The sequence below is a fragment of the Mesoplodon densirostris genome, chromosome 1, assembly GCF_025265405.1.
Source record: "Mesoplodon densirostris isolate mMesDen1 chromosome 1, mMesDen1 primary haplotype, whole genome shotgun sequence".
Classification (NCBI taxonomy): Eukaryota; Metazoa; Chordata; class Mammalia; order Artiodactyla; family Ziphiidae; genus Mesoplodon; species Mesoplodon densirostris.
In genome coordinates this window covers 197,809,450-197,837,075 of record NC_082661.1, presented here as the reverse complement: position 1 = coordinate 197,837,075, position 27,626 = coordinate 197,809,450, and the positions used below count along the sequence as shown (strand labels likewise).

The window sequence follows — 27,626 nt, the reverse complement described above, 5'->3', positions numbered from 1 at the left end:
CGATATTGTATCTTTGTGAAGTTGGGGGTTTTTGCACTTACTGTAAGCAAATAGCATGTGAAAATCAATGTGGGACAGGAAATGAGGATTTCTAAGGTTTGGAAGACTGCAGGGCCCAGTTGTGTGCACATCCTGTTAGTGGTCTCTGATGGTTATTTAAGAATGAAATAAAAATTTTTTTTATTCAATTGATGTGTATTATTTATTTAGATGGCTACTAATTTGTGAGGAAATACATACTTATTAAGTTGTTTGGACCTAACTACCTAAGAATCAGAACTGTTAGTTATTTCTTTTAACCTTGGGGCTCCAGGAACCAAGAACATTTGGAGACCTCTCCCATAAATGTTTATTCATTCAGCAACAATAGCAAAACAAGAAGAAATATTTGTGGGCTGTATAGCTCAGATACTGGTGCATGAAAATGTTAATGTATACTATGTTAATGTTCTGTGATTTATGTGAAGGACATTAAAAGGGGAAGAAAGGGATTTTACAACAGTTTTAGAATTCTATAAAGGTATATTATTCTAAATCTGTACCTTAATTAGTTTTCAGTAAAGTTGAAGGAAGTGAGGAGATTTTAAATAACTTTACATTTTTCTTCATGTTCTTTGAGTTCTTTGCATCTGCTTGATAAATATATTTTTTATTTCTGAAAATATGTCCTGTAGTATGATTGAATCTATGTTTTTGAAAACTGTTAGTAAAGCAGGAGGTTTAGCTTATTTCTGCAGTTCTTTGACTATTATTAGGATCAGTCTGTGTTTCTCTCTGTGGACTTTTTCTGCTTCAGTGGAGATGGGCGTGCAATGGGGTTATTAATAACTAACTATTTTCACTTCCTTTATTTAAAACTAAAGACACCTAACGAAACCCTAAGAACCCGAGAGAAAAGTGGGACTTAACATTTTGCTGTTTAATATAGGTTGTATCTTTTCTTTTAAATGATCATATTTTAAATGAGAAGTTCAAAATTATGCTTGGTTTACTTACCTTTCAAAGCTTACCTTTTTACTTACCTTTTACACTGGTAAAATGAAAGGCTTTCATGGTTGCTAACTACCTTGTTCCTAAATCTTGTTGTGCAGTATTCTGATACTCTGAAAAAGATGGATCCTGATCACTTGGTAGCATTGGTGACAGAAGTTATTCCCAATTATTCCTGCTTAGTTTTTTGTCCCACTAAGAAGAACTGTGAAAATGTAGCAGAAATGATATGCAAAATTTTAAGCAAGTATGTTACTCTTTTAAAAATATTGTTTCATTTTTATTATGATTTACATGCTGTATGTTCTGTTTATTCAACAAGCACTAATTACTTCTTGCAGAACATTATACTAAGTTGTTATAATAGATTCTAAAGGCCCTGACCTTGAAGAAAGTTGAACTGTGAAATTCACATATGTGAAATGGCCAGAGAAAAATTCTACATGTAAGAGAACGCTGACTAATATAATGGCTTGGCTGCACAGTGAATCATCTTGGGGCCTTTTTAAAATTTCAGTGCCCAAGCTACATCCAAGACAAATCAGAATATATGGGAGTGGGACCCAGGCACCATTATTTTGTAAAGCTCCCAGGGAGACTCCAACATGCAGCCAAGGTCAACCACTGGCCTACATGATCAGAGAACTAATCACTAATCACTGTGTGGATGAATCATATCTTCAGCTTAACTTTCTTTTTAAATTAAGTACTGTTGCCTTTGTTTTCTTAGTAAACTTCACACTTAGGTTGTGTGGACATTTGAATTGAATTTCCTAAATAATTAAGAAATGTATTAGTTTGTAATTTTATACTATAAAATTTTAATGTTGGTTCTGTTATGTCATAGAGATAAGTATAAAATGAACTTAAGTATGAGCAGTTTAGTTTTTTCTGTACCTTTTTGTCCCATGTGTAGTTTTATTACATTTTTCAGACTTCTTTTTGGCCCCTGAGCCAGTGCTATTTCACTGTTCACAGACCAGTACTATGGATTCTAATCTAGCCATCCTCTGCCTCCCCTCCCAAGCCTGCTGTCATCATGGATTGATCTAATACAGAGTTAAATTCACTGACTAGCACAAAGATGCAGATGTTCGGGATAAAGTCCAGGAGTTTCCCATTTCGGTAACAGAGTCTGCCTCTACATCTGCGATGTAGATTATAAAAACCTAAGGAGATTAAGTTATCATTGAGATATTCTCAGTAAATCAGTTGTTTTCTTAGAATAAGGTAGTGTAGCACTGACTAAGTGATGGGGAAATTTAGAGACAAACTTTTGACTGGGAGATGTGAGGTTTATTATTAGTCAAGTTATATCCTTGACTTATTTTGCTTTTTGGTGATAACAATTTATTTGGGTCATAAATGTTGATGTTTAATATTGAATTAGTTAAAAATTTGGTTCTCCAGAACCCTTAGTTAATGAATTATGGACACTTGATACTTTCTTAAACTCTTTCTGAAGGAAAACTTCCTTTAAAATACATTTTCCATATTACTTGCTGCTTTCGTAAGGTGAATGTTCTGAGTATAGCTTAGCCCCCTTTTTTGGTGGCTGTTGGCTAAAATGTCATGTTTAGAGCATACTTTTTTATATTATTCTATAGTTTACATGTAGATGAAGTAAAATCTGGGGCTAAATGGTTTCTGATCTCAGTATTGTCCTTAAAACATAATTTCATGAGAGTCCTGGAATATCAGCCTATGTCTTAATGATTTGCCTCCTAATCATAAATTTCATTTGAAGCAGGTATAGTAAAATCACCTAGAATATGCTTGTATGTCTAAGTGCAAAGACTGAAGCAGATTTTTTCCCAAGTGATTGTCTCAATCTCAACGAAAATTATCTTTTTTATAGCTATTACCACCTTTGACTTCTAAGTTAAGGATGTCTTTTAAACACTATTTGCTGACAACTGCCAGAGCTCTGGCCATATCACTTTCCCTAAAAATGTCCCTGAAAATGATACCACAGTGCTTCTTAGCCTAGAATTCATGCTAAGATAATGACTCAACTTACTTTTCCATCCTGATTTCTTCCTTTCTTTATCCACCCTGCACTTTATCCAGACTGAACTACTTGTCTTCTTTGTTTATTCTTGAACTTCCCATTTCCATGCCTACAATCCTGCTTTACCCTCTGCCAACACTGCACTTTCCTGCCCCCTCATTGCTGCCTCTCTAACACCTTTTCTTCAAGGCCCAGCTCACATCTCAACTTCTCCCACAAAACCCTTCTCCATATAATTATGTCTTATCTGGTCAGTTACAAATAATGTCTCCCCTCTCTAAACTTATAGGGTGATTATCCATAAGTCTTAATTCCTTGAGAAGGATTCGTCCCTTTCAGGACCTCAAACACTGGCCAGAGAGTAGTAACATAAAGTCTGCTGCTCCCTGCTCAGCAGCCACTTCTAGTTCTTGCACTGATGACTCTTGACCACTTTCTTCCCGATTCTTCATTGTCTCCTGGCCTCCCATTGCTCAGCTTCGTGTGAAATTACTGTCCTTGTGCAATTAGCACCGGCCAGAGCTCTCTATGCTTTCCATGAAGCATGCTAAAACAACATAAGGCTGTGTGTATTATATTTATATCTTGGGCTATATTTGTTTGCTACTGGTATTCAGAAGTTGTTGCTTTGTAGTCAGTTAGTAGTTAGTTGTACTTAGTCTTTCTTTCCTTTTTTTCTTTTCTAGAAGGGAATTTAAAATAATAGGTGCTTCTAGGTAAGAAGACATTGTAGGATATTACTGAGGCTTCTAAAATGCTAGAGTTTAGACAGTGTTTTACATATAATTCATATGATTTAATAATATATGTTTTCATCTTCAGAGAAGAAAATTTATGACTTAAAACAAATCATCTTCACTAAAGATGTATGTTCTTGTGAAAAAATAATTGTAACATCTAGAACAGGGGTCTAAACCTGGAGTTCATGTATTCATAGGAGGTACAGGATTGAACTTCAGGAAGTCCATGAATCCTTGAAATTATATGCAAAGTGTTGTGTTCATGTGAATGTTTTTTTCCTTAGTTTTGTGGTTTGTTTTTTTTTTTTTTTTTGCAGTATGTGGGCCTCTCACTGCTGTGGCCTCTCCCGTTGTGGAGCACAGGCTCCAGACGCGCAGGCTCAGCGGCCATGGCTCACAGGCCCAGCCGCTCCATGGCATGTGGGATCTTCCTGGGCCAGGGCACAAACCCGTGTCCCCTGCATCAGCAGGCGGACTCTCAACCACTGCGCCACCATGGAAGCCCCTTTCCTTAGTTTTAAGCAGATTTTCAGAGGGCTCTGTGATCCACAAAAAGGTTCAGAGAAACTGCCTAATAGTTAATGAAGTCAAATCAAAATTCTAAGAACATTCTATGTATTTATATCAATAAAAGTAATAAGCTCTTTTAAAAAAAGAATGTTTACATGCACCTACTGAAATTAAAATTTTAGGTACTTTGTCACTATAAGATCAAGTGTTCATGTCTAACATCTTTTTCCCAGGGAATATCTGAAACACAAAGAGAAAGAAAAACATGAGGTGATTAAGAACTTGAAGAATATCAGCAGTGGCAACCTGTGTCCTGTTTTAAAGCACACCATCCCATTTGGAGTTGCTTATCACCATAGTGGTTTAACATGTGATGAAAGGAAGCTCTTGGAGGAGGCCTACTCCGCAGGAGTTCTCTGCCTTTTTACCTGCACATCCACCCTAGCAGCAGGTGTTAACCTACCAGCTCGAAGGTAAGATATAAGTCATTGTTGGCTGGTCTCAAAACTTTCCATTTCCTAGCTTGCCAACAGTTTTTGTTGTTTTATTCTTTCTCAGTAGTGGGTGAGAATTTATCAAACTTTTTTTCAGCATTTGCTGAGTTGATTGTTTGGTTTATTTTCTTTAATATTTTAATGAAAAATAACACTAGTAGATTTCTTGCTGTTAGAATTCCTTCTTTCTTTGTTACTCTCCCTATCTGGTTTTGATGTTATGGTTTATTATCCTGGTTGTGTAGAAACAGTTGGCAAGCTTTTGACCATTTTTTATGATCTGAAAGAGTTTATTTAACAGAGATTTCCTTGAAACTTTAGAGAACTCATCCATAAAGAGTTTTGAGTCTAGTATCTTTTTCTAAAGAGTAGATCCTTGATTATCTTTTTGGTTATTACCAGTATAATTGATTTCTACTTTTTGTCATTTGTGACATTTTTTCAAATAAATAGTCAGTTTTTATAAATCATCCATGAGATTTAAAAAAATATGAATTTTCTGTTGGGTATGTAGTTTCACATAGCTCAATATATAACAGTTATTAGTCATCAGCTCCTCCTTTTTCTTTGTGATTCTTTGATTTGTCAATTTCATAGTCTCCCACTGTAATTATGGAGTTGTCAACTTCTCCTTTTTACATTTTTAAAAGTTCTTGCTTTGTGTTTCAAAACTAGGTATATAAAGGTTTACTGCAAATATCTTATTGCTGAATTATACCTTTTATGAATAGAATACATCCTTGTTTTCCTCATTTAGTGATTTTATTTTGAATACTGGGAGTACATTTTTTGCCAAGTATATTTTTTTCTATTCTTTTATTTTCAGACTCTGTCACTGGTTAAGTTTTCTGTTTTTTCAGACAATTGTTGAAATAAAAAAGGAAGTTATGTATCCTATTTCTCTTATTTCAATGGTTATTTAAATTTTTTAACAGTTGTAAAACTGTTAAAAAATGCAACTGTGTTTTTCTATCATTTTAGAATTAATCAATAACTATATCCTCTGCTGAACATAACAAGAGCCTTAGCATTTGTGTATTTTTCTACACTGCCTCATGTATTGTTGCAGTTACCTGGAATTTTAGTTCTAGATTTTAAATTTTCTTTCATCTTATAATCAATAGTTATTTAAACTTACCTGTAAATTATACTTTTTTTTTTTTTTTTTTTTTTTTTGCCTACCACTGCCTCTTGTGTCTCACATCTTCCTTCTATGATCCATTTATTTTGCCATCCTTGGGTAATTATTTTATAAATGCTGAATTGGGAGTAAAAATTTTTGAATCTTTGCGTAGCTGAAGATGTCTTTATTTTAGCCTCACACTTGAACACCTTGCTAGGAACAGAATTCTAGGTTCAGTTTTTTTTCTTTGGGGCCCTTGTAGTATTCTTCCATGCCTTTTAGGGGCTAGTGTTGGTCATTTTTGTTTTTGCATAGGCTTGCTGTTTTTCCCTTTCCAGAAGCTTTTAGACTTTTCTCTTTAACCTTAACATTTCGTCGTAGTGTATAATAATAATTACAGTTATTACACGCCCTCACTCATGTCATAACAGCTTTACATGCGTTGACTTAATAGATCCTCACAACAGCTCTGTGAGGAAGGTTGTATTTTATTATCCACATTTTATAGAAGGGAAAACTGAGGCACTGAATAATGAAGTAATTCACCCAACTTCACGGCCAACAAATGAGTTTCAAAGCCAAGGTTTGAAACTCAAGAAACTGAGAAATCTAATTCTGCAATCCTAACTCTCCCAGTTTAGCTACTTCTTATTCATAGGGCTTAGCCCTTTGGTACATGCTTTCAATCTGAAGTTTTATGCCTTTCTTCATCTTAGAGTAATTTTTTTTCAGTTATTTTATTATTTCTTTTCTTCTGTTATCTCTGTTCTCTGCTTTTGTAACTTCAGTTAGACAGCTGAAGCCTCTTAAATTGAGCTTTCATCTCTTAATTGTTCTTACACATTTTTCAATCTATATGAGCTATGTGATTTCTTCACCTTTAGTTTCTATATAACAAAATCAGTTTTTAACTGTATTCCATTAACTGTTTCATTCATTATTCAGTTCTATTAAATTGTTTAAATTAATTAATTTTTTAATTTCTAAGAACTCTCTTTTATTGTCCTTTCTTTATAACAGTCTGCTCTCATAGTGTGAATACAATACCCTTTAGAATTTTCTGTGGATACTAATTAGAATTTTTTAAAGTTCTTTTCTGTTCTGCATATTATCTGCTTCTGTCAGACATTTTTTCTGTATGTTCTCATTGTTTTTCTTTTATGTCATTAGTTTTCTTCATGTATTTGGTAATCTTGGCTGTCCATTGAGATTTATAAATAAAGAAGTAGGCTGATTGTTTTAGGTAAATGACAGGTTTTCTCTCACCTTTGAATAGGAAAGCTGGCTACAAACTTCTGTATATGTGAACAGGATTGAAATCACCATGTTTGTAGGTCAAAATCAGTTGAAATCTACACTTTTATGTTGACAGTATTATAAGCTCATAAATGAATATGCATATGTTGGTGGTCCATGGTCAGATTTTTCATTTATGGAGTATCAAATCAAAACTATTTTGAGATTATTGCTCTAGTGGATTGACCATATGTTTTACAACTAAGCAGAATTAAGTTCAAGTTATGGTTCTGGTAATTACTAATTTTGTGAGTTTCGCTAAATGACTTAACATGTATATATATGCTTTAGTTAGCTCCTTTGTAAATAAGTAAGAATATTATCACCAGGAGTTTTGTAAGATTACAAGTAATGTACATAAAGAGCCTAGAACATCATAGATTCTTGGTAAACAGTAGTTGCCTATTATTTTGAGTTAATACGTTACTAAATTTAATATCACATAAATATAATGAAAACTTTAAAAAATAGATGCTATTGCTATAGATGGAGTACCACTTTTAATTAATTTTATCAATTCCATAGAGTTATTTTAAGAGCCCCCTATGTTGCTAAAGAATTTTTAAAGAGGAATCAATATAAACAGATGATTGGCAGGGCTGGCCGTGCTGGAATAGATTCTACTGGGGAGAGTATTCTTATATTGCAAGAAAAAGACAAGCAACAGGTAATAATCTGGTGGATGGTTGGTCATTTTGTTGTCTTTTCTTGGACTTTGGTCTAGCCCTTTTATGAGACTGTCTTTTAAAACTTAATTATTAATATTCCTTTAAATAATGTTCCCTTCTCTCCCATGGTTAAGAATTAGAAAGAGTAGTTCAAATACTTTTGTATTTCAGGCAAACAATGAAAAGTATTTTCCTCATTTACCTTCTTCCATTTTCATGAGAACACCCGCTAAATTCTTATTTTTTTTTTATCTCCCCCAGCCTTCACACAATCTATGCAAAATATAAAATTTATATGGAACACCATTTATTTTTTATAGTAATGCAAAACATAAATTTATTTTTTATAATAACGCTTTAACTCTTATAGGTATTGGAGTTAATAAGCAGACCATTGGAAAACTGTTATAGTCAACTTGTTCAAGAATTCACCAAGGGAATCCAAACTTTGTTTCTTTCTTTGATTGGTTTGAAGGTATTTTTTAATATTTTTATATCTTATTGCTATTACCTGAGATAATGGAAGTTAAAAAGTTTTGAAAACTACAAAGTATGAAAAAAATGTTAACTTCTAATCTAATGTGGAAAAGAACAGTCTGTGACATGATAAATCTGAGTCTGGATTTATATGTGCATTTTTAATCCTTTGAATTATAAAGAATGTGAAAAATCAACAAATCATAACTGGGCATCCATTACAAGTAAGAAACTTTGGTGGATACTATGGGGGATAGAAGGAGCTCTAAAGGCATGGGTCCTGATGTGGGATAATCCAGCATCTCTGCCATTGTTAAGAATAAGGTTCATTGTAGTCCTGTGACCATAAACATTTGTCAGATCAGTATAGCCTTTATCAGGCAGAAAATTAAAAAAAAAAAAACTTGGGTGGGTCATAATGGGAAAACACTCTTTTTTTCCTAAGATTAGAAATTGGCACTGTTTTTTAGGATATCTCTTGAGCTAAACCTTTTTTTTAGGGTTATCCTTAAGTAAATTTTAACTTTGTGCCCAAATCACTCAGCCCAAAAGTGGCAAAGCCAGGGTTTGAATTCAGCTTTCTCTAACAATAAAACCAATGTTCTTAACCTATCATGCAGTCTCTCTTCATCAACCTGAATGGTTTAAGTGAAAATCCAAAATTTAATTGACCAACAAAAGATATCATGAGACAGGTTTTGATTACCTTGCAGATGAATGGTGTAATGTTGCAGTATCCTCTGGCCATTTACAAGAGTGAAAGCCTACAAGAAAGAAAAGGAATTAATGCTGGGCATTGAAGGAGATAGAGGTTTTAGATAAGCAGAGGGAAGGAATGAGCCATTCCAGGTACTTAAAATAGAATAAAAGATGAGAAACTTTAAGGTGATGTGGGGTTAACAGTCAATAGATATTATAGCTGTAGAGTAGGGCTGAAGATACCAAAGAGTAGAAGTTTCGGTGGAAAAAGTTGGGGCAGAGTGTGTGCTGTAGATTGGGGAAGACAGGAGAGAGTACTTAAATAGTAGACTCAAGAGTTGTGACACAGTCACTCATCAGTGGAGAAACAGTCAAAGTGTTCTGTGGTCGTTTTGAGCAAGGCCTCTGATATCGCACATATCTGTGTCTGGGTCACAGCTCTGTCTCTTGTTATCCTGTGTAAATTACTAACTCTCTCTTAAACCTCACTCAGTTGCCTTATCTGTAAAATGGGAATAATAGTATGCAGAAGTATTGCAAGGCTAGTTTGGAAGCAACTGGAGTAATCCATGTATAATGTAATAAAGACCTGCAATTGGAGGGTTGCCAAGGAATTAATAAAGAAGGGAAAGAGATCATGAAGATCATTGAGTCTTATTACATTTATATATTGAATAAGGTAACAGAATTCGTGATTAGTTTAAGGTCATTCAGTGTGTTCCGTTTAGATGAGATTATAATTCAGGTTCCTGCCTTGCTGGCCTGTACTCTTTCCAGTATGCCATTGTGTATGTGGAACATTCACTAAGTGCACTTGAAAACTCACCAAACTAGGCCATATTCTAGGCCATAAAATAAGTATCAGTAAATTTAAAGGAGTGAAATCATATAAAGAATGATATCTAATGACAACACGTATACATCAATAATAGAAAGGTAGGGATTTCTCTGGTGGTCCAGTGGTTAAGAATCCACCTTCCAGTGCAAGGGATGCTGGTTCGATCCCTGGTTGGGAAACTAAGATCCCACATGCCTCAGGGCAGCTAAGCCCTCGTGCTGCAACTGAGACCCGATGCAGCCAAATAAATATTTTTAAAAAAATAAATAATAGAAAGGTATCAGGAAAATACCCAAATATTTGGAAATTAAACAGCATCCTTTTATGGTCAAAGTAGAAATCACAAGGGAAATTAGAAAATATCCTGAATGAAGATGAAAACAGATATATCAAAATTAGTGGCAGGCAGCTAAAGAAGTGCTTAAGGGGACATTTATAGCTTTAAATGCTTATTAAAATTCAAGGAAGATCCAAAGTCAGTGATCTGACTTTCACCTTACGAAGCTAAAACAAAACAAAACAAAAAGTCCCAAAGTAAGTAGAAGGAAGGAAATGATAACAGATAAAAGCAGAAATCAATGACAAAAAATAGACAAACGAGAAAAAATTAATGAAACCATAAGCTAGTTCTTTGAAAAGACCAGTAAGATTATTGATTGAATTGATCAGAAGGGAAAGAGAGTACGCATAAATTACCAATATCAGGAATGAAAGGAAGGTCATCACAGGATATCCCAGAGATAGTAAAGGTAGTAAGGAATTACTCTTGAATAGCTGTATCCTTGAATACTGAAAAATGAATTTAACAACTTGGAAGAAATGGGGAAAATTCTTTTTTTTTAAATTTACTTATTTTATTTATTTATATTTGGCTGTGTTGGGTCTTTGTTGCTGTGCGTGGGCTTTCTCTAGTTGCAGCGAGCAGGGGCTACTCTTCATTGAGGTGTGCAGGCTTCTCATTGCTGTGGCTTCTCTTGTGGAGCACAGGCTCTAGGCACGCATGCTTCAGTATTTGTGGCATGTGGGTTCAGTAGTTGTGGCTCGTGGGCTCTAGAGCACAGGCTCAGTAGTTGTGGCGCACGGGCTTAGTTGCTCTTCGGCATGTGGGATCTTCCCAGAACCAGGGCTTGAACCCATGTGCCCTGCATTGGCAGGCAGATTCTTAACCACTGCGCCACCAGGGAAGTCCAGTGGGGAAAATTCCTGAAAGACACAACTCCCGAAATTGACTGAAGAAATAAAAAATCTGAATAGTCCTATATTTATTAAAGAAATTGAATTTATAATTTAGAACTTTCCCACAAAGAAAACTCTAGGCCCAACTGACTTCACTGGTGAGTTCTAACAAACATTTAAAGGAGAAATAATATCAGTCATACACACATTCTTTCAGAAAGTAGAGGAAGATGGAACACTGCTCATCTTATCTTATGAGACCAGCATTATGAGACCAGACAGAGATATTACAAGAAGAGAAAACTACAAGCCAATGTCTCTGGGAAACATACATATAAAAACCCATATCAAAGTACTAGTAATACAACAATATATCAATACATACATACATACAACAAAACATACAATACATTTAGAACAATATACCATGATCAACCAGAATTTATTCCAATAATGCAAAGTTGGTTTAACATTCAAAGTTCATCACTGTATTCATAATTATCCATTTGACAGAACTCAACACTCATTCATGATAAAAACTCAACATACTAGGAGTAGAAAAGAATTTCTTCAATCTGATAAAGGTTGTTTATTTTATTTTATTTTATTTTTTTACAACTTTATTGGAGTATAATTGCTTCACAATGGTGTATTAGTTTCTGCTTTATAACAAAGTGAATCAGTTATACGTATACATATGTTCCCATATCCCTTCCCTCTTGCGTCTCCCTCCGTCCCACCCTCTCTATCCCACCCCTCCAGGCAGTCACAAAGCACCGATCTGAACTCCCTGTGCTATGCAGCTGCTTCCCACTAGCTATCTACCTTACGTTTGGTAGTGTATATATGTCCATGTCTCTCCCTTGCTTTTTCACAGCTTACCCTTCCCCCTCCCCATATCCTCAAGTCCATTCTCAAATAGGTCTGTGTCTTAATTCCTGTTTTACCCCTAGGTTCTTCATGACATTTTTTTCCTTAAATTCCATATATATGTGTTAGCATATGGTATTTGTCTCTCTCTTTCTGACTTACTTCACTCTGTATGACAGACTCTAGGTCTATCCACCTCATTACAAATAGCTCAATTTCGTTTCTTTTTATGGCTGAGTAATATGCCATTGTATATATGTGCCACATCTTCTTTATCCATTGATCCGGTGATGGACACTTAGGTTGTTTCCATCTCTGGGCTATTGTAAAGAGCTGCAATGAACATTTTGGTACATGACTCTTTCTGAATTATGGTTTTCTCAGGGTACATGCCCAGTAGTGGGATTGCTGGGTCATATGGTAGTTCTATTTGTAGTTTTTTTTTTTTTTTTTTTTTTGCTGTATGCAGGCCTCTCACTGTTGTGGCCCCTCCCGTTGCGGAGCACAGGCTCCGGACCTGCAGGTTCAGCGCCCATGGCTCATGGACCCAGCCACTCCACGGCATGTGGGATCTTCCCGGACCGGGGCACGAACCTGTGTCCCCTGCATTGGCAGGCGGACTCTCAACCACTGCGCCACCAGGGAAGCCCCTATTTGTAGTTTTTTAAGAAATCTCCATACCATTCTCCATAGTGGCTGTAACAATTCACATTCCCACCAGCAGTGCAAGAGTGTTCCCTTTTCTCCACACCCTCTCCAGCATTTATTGTTTCTAGATTTTTTGATGATGGCCATTCTGACTGGTGTGAGATGATATCTCATTGTAGTTTTGATTTGCATTTCTCTAATAAGTAAAGATGGTGAGCATTCTTTCATGTGTTTGTTGGCAGTCTGTATATCTTCTTTGGAGAGATGTCTATTTAGGTCTTCTGCCCATTTTTGGATTGGGTTGTTTGTTTTTTTGTTATTGAGCTGCATGGGCTGCTTATAAATTTTGGAGATTAATCCTTTGTCAGTTGCTTCATTTGAAAATATTTTCTCCCATTCTGAGGGTTGTCTTTTAGTCGTGTTTATGGTTTCCTTTGCTGTGCAAAAGCTTTGAAGTTTCATTAGGTCCCATTTGTTTATTTTTGTTTTTATTTCCATTTCTCTAGGTGGGTCCAAAAGGATCTTGCTGTGATTTATGTCATAGAGTGTTCTGCCTATGCTTTCCTCTAAGAGTTTGATAGTTTCTGACCTTACATTTAGGTCTTTAATCCATTTTGAGCTTATTTTTGTGTATGGTGTTAGGGAGTGATCTAATCTCATACTTTTACATGTCCCTGTCCAGTTTTCCCAGCACCAGATATTGAAGAGACTGTCCTTTCTCCACTGTACATTCCTGCCTGCTTTATCAAAGATAAGGTGACCATATGTGCATGGACTTATCTCTGGGCTTTCTATCCTGTTCCACTGATCTATCTTTCTGTTTTTGTGCCAGTACCACACTGTCTTGATTACTGTAGCTTTGTAGTATAGTCTGAAGTCAGGGAGCCTGATTCCTCCAGCTCCGTTTTTCGTTCTCAATATTGCTTTGGCTATTCGGGGTCTTTTGTGTCTCCATACAAATTGTGAAATTCTTTGTTCTAGTTCTGTGAAAAATGCCAGTGGCAGTCTGATAGGGATTGCATTGAATCTGTAGATTGCTTTGGGTAGTAGAGTCTTTTTCACAGTGTTGATTCTTCCAATCCAGGAACATGGTATATCTCTCCATCTATTTGTATCATCTTTAATTTCTTTCATCAGTGTCTTATAATTTTCTGCATACAGGTCTTTTGTCTCCTTAGGTAGGTTTATTCCTAGATATTTTATTCTTTTTGTTGCAGTGGTAAATGGGAGTGTTTCCTTGATTTCACTTTCAGATTTTTCATCATTAGTATATAGGAATGCCAGAGATTTCTGTGCATTAATTTTGTATCCTGCTACTTTACCAAATTCATTGATTAGCTCTTGTAATTTTCTGGTAGCATCTTTAGGATTCTCTATGTATAGTATCAAGTCATCTGCAAACAGTGAGAGCTTTACTTCTTCTTTTCCAATTTGGATTCCTTTTATTTCCTTTTCTTCTCTGATTGCTGTGGCTAAAACTTCCAAAACTAAGTTGGATAAGAGTGGTGAGAGTGGGCAGCCTTGTCTTGTTCCTGATCTTAGTGGAAAAGGTTTCAGTTTTTCACCATTGAGGACGATGTTGGCTGTGGGTGTGTCATATATGGCCTTTATTATGTTGAGGAAAGTTCCCTCTATGCCTACTTTCTGCAGGGTTTTTATCATAAATGGGTGTTGAATTTTGTCGAAAGCTTTCTCTGCATCTATTGAGATGATCATATGGGTTTTTTTCTTCATTTTGTTAATATGGTGTATCACGTTGATTTATTTGCATATATTGAAGAATCCTTGCATTCCTGGAATAAACCCCACTTGATCATGGTGTATGGTCCTTTTAACGTTCTGTTGGATTCTGCTTGCTAGTATTTTGTTGAGGATTTTTGCATCTATGATCATCAGTGTTATTGGCCTGTAGTTTTCTTTCTTTCTGACATCCTCGTCTGGTTTTTGTATCAAGGTGATGGTGGCCTCGTAGAATGAGTTTGGGAGTGTTCCTCCCTCTCCTATATTTTGGAAGAGTTTGAGAAGGATAGGTGTTAACTCTTCTCTAAATGTGATAGAATTCGCCTGTGAAGCCATCTGGTCCTGGGCTTTTGTTTGTTGGAAGATTTTTAATCACAGTTTCAATTTCAGTGCTTGTGACTGGTCTGTTCATATTTTCTATTGCTTCCTGATTCAGTCTTGGCAGGTTGTGCATTTCTAAGAATGTGTCCATTTCTTCCAGGTTGTCCATTTTATTGGCATAGAGTTGCTTGTAGTAATCTCTCATGATCTTTTGTATTTCTGCAGTGTCAGTTGTTACTTCTCCTTTTTCATTTCTAATTCTATTGATTTGAGTCTTCTCCCTTTTTTTTTTTTTTTTTTTGATGAGTCTGGCTAATGGTTTATCAATTTTGTTTACCTTCTCAAAGAACCAGCTTTTAGTTTCATTCATCTTTGCTATCGTTTCCTTCATTTCTTTTTCATTTATTTTTGACCTGATTTTTATGATTTCTTTCCTTCTGCTAACTTTCAGGTATTTTTGTTCTTCTTTCTCTAACTGCTTTAGGTGCAAGGTCAGGTTGTTTATTAGAGATGTTTCCTGTTTCTTAAGGGGGGATTGTATTGCTATAAACTTCCCCCTTAGAACTGCTTTTGCTGCATCCCATAGGTTTTGGGTCATCGTGTCTCCATTGTCATTTGTTTCTAGGTATTTTTTTATTTCCTCTTTGATTTCTTTAGTGATCACTTCATTATTAAGTAGTGTATTGTGTAGCCTCCATGTGTTTGTATTTTTTACAGATCTTTTCCTGTAATTGACGTCTAGTCTCATAGCATTGTGGTCGGAAAAGATACTTGGTACAATTTCAATTTTCTTAAATTTACCAAGGCTTGATTTGTGACCCAAGATATGATCTATCCTGGAGAATATTCCATGAGCACTTGAGAAAAATGTGTATTCTGTTGTTTTTGAATGGAATGTCCTATAAATATCAATTAAGTCCATCTTGTTTAATGTATCATTTAAAGCTTGTGTTTCCTTATTTATTTTCATTTTGGATGATCTGTCCATTGGTGAAAGTGGGGTGTTAAAGTCCCCTCTTATGAATGTGTTACTGTCAATTTCCCCTTTTATGGCTGTTAGTATTTGCCTTATGTATTGATGTGCTCCTATGTTGGGTGCATGAATATTTACAATTGTTATATCTTCTTCTTGGATTGATCTCTTGATCATTATATAGTGGCCTTCTTTGTCTCCTCTAATAGTCTTTATTTTAAAGTCTATTTTGTCTGATATGAGAATTGCTACTTCAGCTTTCTTTTGGTTTCCATTTGCATGGAATATCTTTTTCCATCCCCTTACTTTCAGTCTGTATGTGTCTCTGGGTCTGAAGTGGGTCTCTTGTAGACAGCATATATATGGGTCTTGTTTTTGTATCCATTCAGCCAATCTGTGTCTTTTGGTGGGAGCATTTAGTCCATTTACATTTAAGGTAATTATCGATATGTATGTTCCTATTCCCAATTTCTTAATTGTTTTGGGTTCGTTATTGTAGGTCTTTTCCTTCTGCTGTGTTTCTTGCCTAGAGAAGTTCCTTTAGCATTTGTTGTAAAGCTGGTTTGGTGGTGCTGAACTCTCTCAGCTTTTGCTTGTCTGTAAAGGTTTTAATTTCTCCATCAAATCTGAATGAGATCCTTGCTGGGTAGAGTAATCTTGGTTGCAGTTTTCTCTCCTTCATCACTTTAATTATGTCCTGCCACTCCCTTCTGGCTTGTAGAGTTTCTGCTGAGAGATCAGCTGTTAACCTGATGGGGATTCCCTTGTGTGTTATTTGTTGTTTTTTCCTTGCTGCTTTTAATATGATTTCTTTGTGTTTAATTTTTGACAGTTTGATTAATATGTGTCTTGGCGTATTTCTCCTTGGATTTATTCTGTATGGGACTCTCTGTGCCTCCTGGACTTGATTAACTATTTCCTTTCCCATATTGGAGAAGTTTTCAACTGTAATCTCTTCAAATATTTTCTCAGTCCCTTTCTTTTTCTCTTCTTCTTCTGGAACCCCTATAATTCGAATGTTGGTGCATTTAATGTTGTCCCAGTGGTCTTTGAGTCTGTCCTCAGCTCTTTTCATTCTTTTTTCTTTCTTCTGCTCTGCAGTAGTTATTTCCACTATTTTATCTACCACGTCACTTATCCGTTCTTCTGCTTCAGTTATTCTGCAATTGATCCCATCTAGAGTATTTTTCATTTCATTTATTGTGTTGTTCATCATTGCTTGTTTCATCTTTAGTTCTTCTAGGTCCTTGTTAAATGTTTCTTACATTTTCTCTATTCTATTTCCAAGATTTTGGATCATCTTTACTATCATTATTCTGATTTCTTTTTCAGTTAGACTGCCTATTTCCTCTTCATTTGTTAGGTCTGGTGGGTTTTTATCTTGCTCCCTCACCTGCTGTGTGTTTTTCTGTCTTCTCATTTTGCTTATCTTACTGCGTTTTGGGTCTCCTTTTTGCAGGCTGCAGATTCGTAGCTCCCGTTGTTTTTGGTGTCTGTCCCCAGTGGCTAACGTTGGTTCAGTGGATTGTGTAAGCTTCCTGGTGGAGGGGACTAGTGCCTGTGTTCTTGTGGTTGAGGCTGGGTCTTGTCTTTCTGCTGAGCAGGTCCACGTCTGGTGGTGTGTTTTGGGGTGTCTGTGGACTTACTATGATTTTAGGCAGCCTCTCTGCTAATGGGTGGGGTTGTGTTCCTGTTTTGCTAGTTGTTTGGCATAGGGTATCCAGCACTGTAGCTTGCTGGTCGTTGAGTGAAGCTGGGTGCTGGTGTTGAGATGGAGATCTCTGGGAGATTTTCGCCATCTGATATTATGTGGAGCTGGGAGGTCTCTTGTGGACCAGTGTCCTGAAGTTGGCTCTCCCACCTCAGAGTCACAGCACTGACTCCTGGCTGCAGCACCAAGAGCCTTTCATCCACATGGCTCAGAATAAAAAGGAGAAAAAGTCGAAAGAGAAGGAGAACGGGAAGGGGTATGGGGAGGGGGATGGGGAGGGGGAAAGAAAGAAAGAAAGGAAGGAAGGAAGAAAGAAGGGAGCGAGGGAGGGAGAGAGGGAGGAAGGAGGGAAAGAAGGAGGGAAGGCAGGAAAAAAGAAAGAAAGAAGATAAAGTAAAATAAAATAAAGTATGATAAAATATAATAAAGTTATTAAAATAAAAAGTAATTATTAAAAAAAACAGACGGATAGAACCTTGGGACAAATGGTGGAAGCAAAGCTATACAGACAAAATCTCACATAGAAGCATACACATACACACTCACAAAAAGAGGAAAAGGGGAAAAAATCATAAATCTTGCTCTCAGAGTTCTTCACCTCCTCAATTTGGGATTATTCGTTGTCTAAAGGAGCGAAGGAAGGAAAGAAAGAAAGAATATAAAGTAAAATAAAATCATGTAAGATAAAATAAAGTTAGTAAAATAAAAAATAATTATTAAGGAAAAAAAATTAAAAAAAAAATAACGGATGGATAGAGCCCTAGGACAAATGGTGGAAGCAAAGCTGTACCGACAAAATCTCGCACAGAAGCATACACATACACACTCACAAAGAGAAGAAAAGGGGAAAAAATCATAAATCTTGCTCTCAAAATCCACCTCCTCAATTTGGGATGATTCGTTGTCTATTCATGTATTCCACAGATGCAGGGTACATCAAGTTGATCGTGGAGCTTTATTCCGCTGCTTCTGAGGCTGCTGGGAGAGATTTCCCTTTCTCTTCTTTGTGCTCACAGCTCCTGGGTCTCAGCTTTGGATTTGGCCCCGCCTCTGCATGTACGTCACCGGAGGGCATCTCTTCTTCGCTCAGACAGGATGGGGCTAAAGGAGCAGCCGCTTCGGGGACTCTGGCTCACTCAGGCCGGGGGGAGGGAGGGATACGGAATGCAGGGTGAGCCTGCGGCGGCAGAGGCTGGTGTGATGTTGCACCAGCATAAGGCGCACCGTGCGCTCTCCCAGGGTAGCCGTCCCTGGATCCCGGGACCTGGCAGTGGTGGGCTGCACAGCCTCCCCGGAAGGGGGGCGTGGACAGTGACCTGCGCTCGCACACAGGCCTCTTGGCAGCAGCAGCAGCCCCAGTGTCCCACGCCCATCTCTGGGGTCCGCGCCCGTCTCTGAGCTCCTTTAAGCAGCGTTCTTAATCCCCTCTCCTCACGCACCAGGAATCAAAGAGGGAAGAAAAAGTCTCTTGCCTTTTCCACAGGTGCAGACTTTTCCCCGGACTCCCTCCCGGCCAGCCGTGGTGCACTAACCCTCTGCAGGCTGTGTTCACGCCGCCAACCCCAGTCCTCCCCCTGCGATCCGACCGAAGCCCGAGCCTCAGTTCCCAGCCCTGTCCATCCCGGCGGGCGAGTAGACAAGCCTCTCGGGCTGGTGAGTGCCGGTCGGCACCAATGATCTGTGCAGGAATCTATCTGCTTTGACCTCCGCACCCGTTGCTGCGCTCTCCTCCGCGACTCCGAAGCTTTCCCCCTCCGCCACCTGCAGTCTCCACCGGCGAAGGGGCTTCCTAGTGTGTGGAAACCTTTCCTCCTTCACGGCTCCCTCCCACTGGTGCAGGACCCATCCCTATCCTTTTGCCTCTGTTTATTCTTGTTTCTTTTGCCCTACCCAGGCATGTGGGGAGTTTCTTCCCTTTTGGGAGGTCTGAGGTCTTCTGCCAGCGTTCAGTAGGTGTTCTGTAGGAGTTGTTCCACGTGTAGATGTATTTCTGGTGTATCTGTCGGGAGGAAGGTGATCTCCGCGTCTTATTCTTCCGCCATCTTCCCTGGAATTCTCAAGGTTGTTTATTTAAAAAAAAAAAAAGAAAGAAAGAACAGGTAACATCACACTTAATGGTGAAAAACTAAATGTTTTTTCCCCTAAGATCAGGAAAAGAAATCCGCTCTCACCCTACTAATCAACATGTATCAGAACTTGTAGCCAATACAATAAGACAGGAAGAAAAAATAAAGAAAACAGTTTAGAAAGGAAGGGTAAAACTATCTTATTTGCTGATGGCATTGAGCTCAAGAAAAATCCAAAGGAATCTACAAAGAAACTAGAGTGTAATTAGTGGTGTCACAGGATACAAGGTCAATGTACAAAACTCAATTATATTTCTATATACTCACTGCAAATAATTGGAAAAACAATTCCATTTACAATAAATTCAAAAAGAACATGAAATACTTAGGGATAAATTTAACTAATATGTGTCAGACCTATACACTGAAAACTATAAAACACTGCTGAGAGAAATTAAAGAAGACCTAAATAAATGGAGAGAGATAGCTTGTTCATGAATTGGAACACTCACTTTTGTTCAGATGTTACTTCTTCCCAAATTGGCCTATAAATTCAGTGCAATCCCAATCAAAATCTCAACAGGTTTTTTTGTAGAAATTTCACACTGATACTAGAATTTATTTGGAAATGCAAAGGAATAGAATAGCCAAAAATAGTTTTGTAAAAGAACTTGACTTCAAGACTTACTGTAAAGCTTCAATAATAAAGACAGTTTGATACTGGTACAAAGATTGACATATAGACCAATAGATCTGTAAGTCCAGAATTAGACCCATATATGATCAATTCATTTTCAACAAAGGTGCCAAGGTATTTAAATGAAGAAAGGATTTTTTTTTTCAATAAATGGTGCTGAAGCAAGCAGATATCCATATGGAACAACCACAAACAAATTAACCCCAACTCTTACCTCACACTGTTCCAAAAAATTAACTCAAAATGGATCATAGACCTAGACCTAAAAGCTAAAATAAAACTTCTAGAAGAAAATGTAGGAAAAAATTTTTGTTACCTTGGGGTAGGCAAAGATTTCTTACGTGGGAAACAAAAACCATAAACCATGAAAGAAAAACATCAATTTAATAGGCTTCATCATAATTTTAAAATTCTCTTCAAAAGACCCTGCTTAACAAATGAAGAGGCAGGGGAAAATATTTATACATCTGACAAGTATGAGTATGTCATGAGTGAGGACTCCACAAAAGGCAATGGAATTAGGAGGGAATTGGGACTTCAGTGCACTCCCTGTGAACTGAGACCAGTGCGCTCAGGTACAGGAATCCTGGGGGAAGTATCTTGGCCACAAAGGTCTGGTTTTATGGGCCTGGCAATGCAACCGCTGTATTCTGTTTTAACAATTGAAGTACAGCAGCAAGAAGTCCAGGCAGAGTCAGCTCAGGAGATTAGCCTATAGGCAGCTGTTGTTTCAAGCCTACCCATAGGAGGCTACTGGGCCCCGTCCTGAGGAGGACAGACCATCAGGGTTCCTCCTACTCCTTGGGGTAGGACTTCACAACAGGGCTCTAGTTGTGGAAGGAGGCTGGAATTACAGACCGGGTGGAGAAGTGGAAAATCTTTAGAGGTAGAACTGAAGCAGAAGTCAAGTCCTCTGGACAGGAACAACCAGGTGGGATAGGGGTGAGAGGCAAGAAGGGCATTGTGAGGTCAGGAGGCAGGAGGTAGAGGTGGGCATCCCTGGAGGGGATGGTCCAGGGTTTGGTGGAAGAGATGGAAACTCCAGGAATTAATAAGAGATCATATCAGTTGTTGGGCCATGGGATACAGGGAGCCTCCAATTATTGTTTCTCACAACTATGTTTCAGATGCTCTGCTAGACACTTTATATGTTTTATCTCTGATCTTTGCATACCTTTGAATAAAGTAATATAATTGTGCTTTCACAAAAAAAGAATCCAAGGCAAAAAGGTAGGTTACGTAGGCTGCTTGCACACTCTGGCGCATGCTACTGTGGTCTTGCCTGGATCACTGTAATGGTCTCCCAGTTGGTCTCTTTGCATTCACTCTGTCTGCCCTGCCTTCCCACATCCCCTCCAAGTAATTCTTCAATAGACTGATCTTCGCAAAATATAAAATCCAAATGTGTCACCCCCTTCTGCTTAAAATTTGTCACTGGTTGTTTCCCGTTGCTGTTAGGATTGAGCCCAAATTCCTTATCATGGTCTACTGTGGTAGATTTGGCCTCTGCCTGTCTCTTCATCCTCATCTCTCACCAGCCTTCGTATACTCTGTACTCCAGATATCCTGGCCTTCTATTACATTTCTCAAACATTCCATACTTGCTGCTACTGCAGTGTTCCGTAAGCCTGGGACTCGCCCTTCTTACCTCCCCGTCTCCAGTTTCAGCCTCACCCACTCCCACTTAACGGTCAGACTTTCACTTCACCACCACTTCCTCAGGGAAGCCTTCCTTTGCCATTGAGTCCAGTCAGTCTATTGTATGCTTTGTAGAAACACATTTTTTTTTCCTTTAATAGCACCTATCAGTTTGTAGTTGTATTCTTGTTAGTGCCATTATTTGGCTAATAACTACCCCAGTGGAATGTAAGCCCTGTGACAGCAGGATCCACATTTGTTCTCATTTATCACTGAATCCCAGTGACTAGCACAGTGCCTGGCATGTGGTTGGCACTTGGTAAACACTTGAAGTAATGAATGGGTTGACTTTGGAGTTGGTCATGGCTGAACTTGCAGGTTGGGGCAACAGTGAAGAACCCAGCTTTGAGAAGCCAGAAGCAGAGGCTATACCAGTGGGTTTAAACCACTATGTCTGAAAGTTTTCACAGAGGGCTAGAAAGGTAACCTGTTGGTCGCCAGAAGGATCAAGTAAAGGGTCTTGTTTGTTTGTTTACTCCCACGGTTAACTGTAATTGTCCAACCAAAAAACAATATAGAAACTAAGTATGTTGATAATCTACAAACTGAGAATCTTAAAAGTACAATTTGGCCTGAATGAGTACTATATTAAGAATGATTTTTATTAAAAGGAGAAACAATAGGAAATGTCTGTGCTCCATTTTATTTTCTGTTATCGCTTATAATGGTTTAATATGACATTACTAGTTAAGTTTTCCAGTTGAAATATCGTCAGAGTTGTGAAAGAGAGAAATATGCTTATTGATTGACTATATTTTAGTATAACTTGCTGATTTCATTGAAATTGGCTAATATAAATTATTCTAATTCAGAGACAGCTCTGCATCTGAATACCAAGTGGTGAGTTAAGTATTACTTATGATTGCCATTATAAGTTTTAAATAGTGAGTAAGCGGGGAGAAAAAAAAAGCAGCAAAAGAACAGGAAAAGGAGATGGGAATGAGAGAGACAAAAAGCAGTAAAAAACTGCTGTCTATTTTTAGGTAATATGTCAGGGAAAGTATTGCCTGATCCTGTTTTAGTGGAGGCTTTCAGTTGTGTTTTCCATGTTTTTTTTTTTAATACAATTTTTAAAGCTAAAGAATGTTTTCACGTGGCTGGAAAGGCGTGGAGGAAGGATTTCTGAAGGAGGCTGAATGGGAATTAGTGATAATTGAGGAGTAAACAGAGCACAGCTTTGGAGGTATTGTGAAAAATTATTCAAAAACCTAAGGGGTTTTTGAGTAAGAAATGTGTAGATGTTTTCATTAGAAGTATGAATATGATAACTATCTTCTCCCTTAAATTGTTTTCTTCCTGTGATTTTAAAATGTTGTTATAAAATTACCCTTATGCAACTATGTAGATTTTATAATAGTTTTTTATTTAAATAGCTTTGCGGTATGGAAATGAGTCATCATCTTGATTAACTATTCATTCAAAATGTTGCCTTGAATTAGGGAAGATGCTCTAATGATGTCCTGAATTGTTTCAGATTGCAACAAATCTCGGTGACATATATCACTTTATGAGTGGTACATTTTTTGGTGTTCAGCAGAAGATTTTGTTGAAAGAAAGAAGTCTCTGGGAAATAACTGTAGAATCACTTAGATACTTGATAGAAAAAGGACTTCTGCAAAAAGACACTATTTTGACAGAAAAAGGACTTCTACAAAAAGGCACTATTCATGGGTCAGAAGAAGAGTTCCAATATAGTTTTCACATTACAAAGTTGGGACGAGCTTCTTTTAAGGGTAAGAGTTTACCTAAATCTCATTACTAATCTGAGGAAATGCATTGGAAAAAATAGAAATTATTATGTAATGTTAAGTTGGATTTGTAATTTCATATTAATAATATTAATCTTATCTTACAAACTGTTAGACTACTTGAACTTTAAAAAGTTGAAAAGTGTTTTGAAACAAGTAATTTAGAATACTGTAAAGGTATATGGAGAAAAAGGTGGTCATCCCTCCTTCATGCTCCCCTCCCTCAGCAATCATAAAATCATAATATCTTACCAAGAATAACAATTTGATATATATTTTTGCAGACATTATCTGTAAATTTCATAATAATTTGATACATATATCCTTCCAAATATTTTTGTGTGTATATGTGTGTGTATATATATACGTATATATGTGTATATATATATATATATATATACATATATATGTATATATATATATATATACACATATATACGTATATATATACACACACACACACACACACACAGAGCTTGCTTTTCTCACTTATAAAATATCATGAGCATCTTCACATGTTAATCCCTTTAAATCTACCTCATTTTTCTTTTACTACAATAGTCATCCATAGTATGGATACCATAATTTATTTCACCACTCCCCTATTGATGGACATTTACACTGTTCCTGATTTTTCTCCATTATAAACAAGGCTGCTTGGGCATCTCTGTTCATGTATTTTTGGATATGTGTGGAAATGTTTCTCTGGGTTAGATTCCCAAGAATAGAGGGGTTGGGTCAGAAGGTATGTACTTATTAAATGCTGATGGATACTATCAAAATGACCTCCAAAATAGTTGTGTTAAGTTACATAGTAAGAGATTTTAGACTTTTGTAGTTAACTCCTAAACTAGACTTACTTTAAAGTCACCTCTTTCTCCCTTTGGTGATTATGAAAGATGAACTATTTGTGTCTTTCTTTTAGGAACTATAGATTTGGCTTATTGTGACAGTCTCTACAAAGACTTGAAGAAAGGTCTTGAAGGACTTGTGCTTGAAAGCCTTCTTCATCTAATTTACCTAACAACTCCCTATGATATGGCTTCTCAGTGCCACCCTGATTGGATGATATACTTCAGGCAGGTGAGACAATAAGATTCTGCAATACAGGCTACAGTAATGAATCAGGATTTGACTTTGTCAAGTGATTATTCACTTTTTTCTTTATTAAAATATATTTGAAATTGGGCCCTTTGAGTTTTTAAAGTAGTAATATGGCAATAGCATTTTTTGTTTGTTTCACTTAAATATTTTCTGTTAAATATAAACATGTTCATTATCAAAAAAATAAAGAAAGGTACAGAACAGAAAAAAAGATCATACCTGTTCCCATTTCCCCAAAGGTAGTTTACTCGTATGATTTGGTGACCACTACATTTTATAATGCCTGGAATATAAAGAAAACCATGAAAGCCATCCCTGATGATTGATAGTTTAATTACATGAAAGCTCTATTACAGTCACACGTGATGTCACATCATGTCACACCAAACCCGGTGATGTTAATACCTGAGAAGGAATATCATCTTCATCAACAGTAGCAAGGTGGAACTGGCCATACTTGTTACAGAACCAAGTGATAGAGTACAGTCTATTATGATTTTACTGTGAACAGGCTAGATGCATGAACGCATATTAGGCAGAAGCAATATGCAGCTTTTAATTGCAGGAAATTAACTTTCTTTTTAATGTCGTTTATTAAAATTGTTACTCTAAGTTTTTCTAAGTGGTATTATACAATGTGGTTACTTTCAAAAGCTTTCCTTCTTCTCTCTTCCCACAGAGATCTCCCATATTAAACATGAGCCCATAGTCCATGGAAATCATAGTCCATGGTCACAGTATTTGTGGCCGTGTCTTTATGTCATTCTACTAAAGTTTGTTATATTGGGTTGGCCCAAAAGCTCGTTCGGGTTTTTCCATAACAGCTTACGGGAAAACCCGGACGAACTTTTTGGCCAACCCAAATATTTTAATACTATATCTTTTTTTTTTTTTTTTTTTTTTTTTTGCGATATGCGGGCCTCTCACCGCTGTGGCCTCTCCCGTTGCGGAGCACAGGCTCCGGACGCACAGGTTCAGTGGCCACGGCTCACGGGCCCAGCCACTCCGCGACATGTGGGATCTTCCCGGACTGGGGCACGAACCCGTGTCCCCTGCATCGGCAGGCAGACTCTCAACCACTGTGCCACCAGGGAAGCCCAATACTATATCTTTTAAGCTTGCAATATTTGTAAACAAAATATGTGGGTTTTTTCATATCTTTTATAATAATGAAGGTGTGATATAACTAAATACTGGATTTGATTAATGGCAGACCTTTTAAAGTTACAGTTTAATTTTTCTATATATTTATATTCTTTTTCTCTGTAGTTCAGCCAGCTCAGCCCAGCAGAACAAAATGTGGCTGTTGTGGTTGGAGTCTCTGAGAACTTTATCGGGAAGAAAGCATCAGGTCAAGCTATCAGGAAGGTACCATAGTCTTTTTTCCTTCCTAAATAACTTAAGTTCATTAAACAAAATTAATGCTGTTGTATCATCTCTTTTGTTGAATTGATCCTTTTGGTTCACTTTTTTTCCTCTTTAATATAATTCCCATTTTACTATTTAAAACATCTGAGGACCAGAAATTTAGGTATTTTTTTTAAACAGTATTTATTTCTGGGTGGTGTGATGGCCCTTTTTTTGTGTACCTTTGTATTTCTAAAATAGTCATGCACATGTAAGTCTTTATCATAGGAAAAGGTAAACCTTATTTTATCTATTTTTCTTGGACTATTTATTATGGCTTAAATTATATAAATTGTAAAATATTTGTAAAATGTTTTCACAGTATTATGGAATCCTGAAATAAGTTCAGTTCAAGGGAGAAAAAAATCTTCTAGAAACTTTTTATTAAGCATTCTACTTGGTATCAGGGATTCTAAGATAGGACGAGTTTGGGATTTTTGTTTTTGTTGTTGCTGTTGTCCCAAAGAACCCCCAATGTACTTGAAGTACATAAAGCATTTTAGAAGGTTGAAGTGGAAAAACCAATACTCTTGTGTGATATCTTATATTTTTGTGTTTTAAAGTTTAGTCAACAAACATGAAGCAAGTGTTGAATGCACACACTAACCCTAAGAGAAGTGGAAATAATTCTGTGGCAAACATGCATTCAAAATCCTTAAGTTCATATAATCTTCCACCTCATAATACACTTTTTTTCATTTTTCATTTTCTTTGGTAATCTAATCTTCCTTGAAACCTAATTATCTTACCTACCATTTCCCCTATATGTTTTAAGTTTATATAGATTTTACTGATTTCATTTTGAAAAATGGAAGGTGTTTACTTATATTTGAATTGAATGGTGCAGCTGTCCCCTGTATTGGTGTATCATAAAATTATAAATATATATCACTTCAGTATTCATGTTGTCAATATTTAAACTGGGTCTTTTACCTCAGAAATGGCTATGTTGTTTAGGCCTTCAAAATGTTGAATAAAGATATTTCTTAAAACAAGCCTTTTGTATCAAACTCTAAAATATAAAATAAAAACAAAATCGTATTAGTTTGCAACTCATTACCAAATAATATTTATAAAACCTTATTAGAATAATGTATCTTTTAAAATTTGAATCAAATTTTATTTTTGTTACATTTTACGAAATATAGTCAATAAATGTTTGTTCAATTGATAACTAAATATTTTAAATAGTATGGGCATGGATTTGTCTTAATTACAAATGGGTTAGTTACTAGTTCAGTGCTTTAGAAGTATCTTCTTAAAAAGCTTCTGCAGGGCTTCCCTGGTGGCGCAGTGGTTGAGAGTCTGCCTGCCAATGCAGGAGACACGGGTTCGGGCCCTGGTCTGGGAGGATCCCACATGCCACGGAGCAACTACAGCCCGTACGCCACAACTACTGAGCCTGCGCGTCTGGAGCCTGTGCTCCGCAACAAGAGAGGCCGCGATAGTGAGGGGCCCGCGCACCACAATGAAGAGTGGCCCCTGCTCGCCGCAACTAGAGAAAGCCCTCGCACAGAAACGAGCACCCAACACAGCCAAAAATAAATAAATTAATTAATTACAAAAAAAAAGAATGGGCAACCTCCATTTAAAATAAATAAATAAATAATAAAAATAATAA

General features: G+C 36.9%; 1 protein-coding gene across 3 annotated transcripts in view; it reads left to right on the top strand.

Moving 5' to 3' along the window:
• HELQ (helicase, POLQ like) overlaps nucleotides 1-27,626 on the top strand; it is a 49,347-nt gene that overhangs the window by 11,186 nt on the left and 10,535 nt on the right. For all 3 annotated transcript variants that reach the window (XM_060114093.1, XM_060114084.1, XM_060114100.1), the window contains 7 exons: nucleotides 1,092-1,237; nucleotides 4,485-4,724; nucleotides 7,690-7,831; nucleotides 8,203-8,307; nucleotides 23,221-23,479; nucleotides 24,420-24,577; nucleotides 25,868-25,966. In XM_060114093.1, coding sequence (XP_059970076.1) covers nucleotides 1,092-1,237; nucleotides 4,485-4,724; nucleotides 7,690-7,831; nucleotides 8,203-8,307; nucleotides 23,221-23,479; nucleotides 24,420-24,577; nucleotides 25,868-25,966 — 1,149 coding nt within the window. The remainder of the gene's footprint in view (nucleotides 1-1,091; nucleotides 1,238-4,484; nucleotides 4,725-7,689; nucleotides 7,832-8,202; nucleotides 8,308-23,220; nucleotides 23,480-24,419; nucleotides 24,578-25,867; nucleotides 25,967-27,626) is intronic.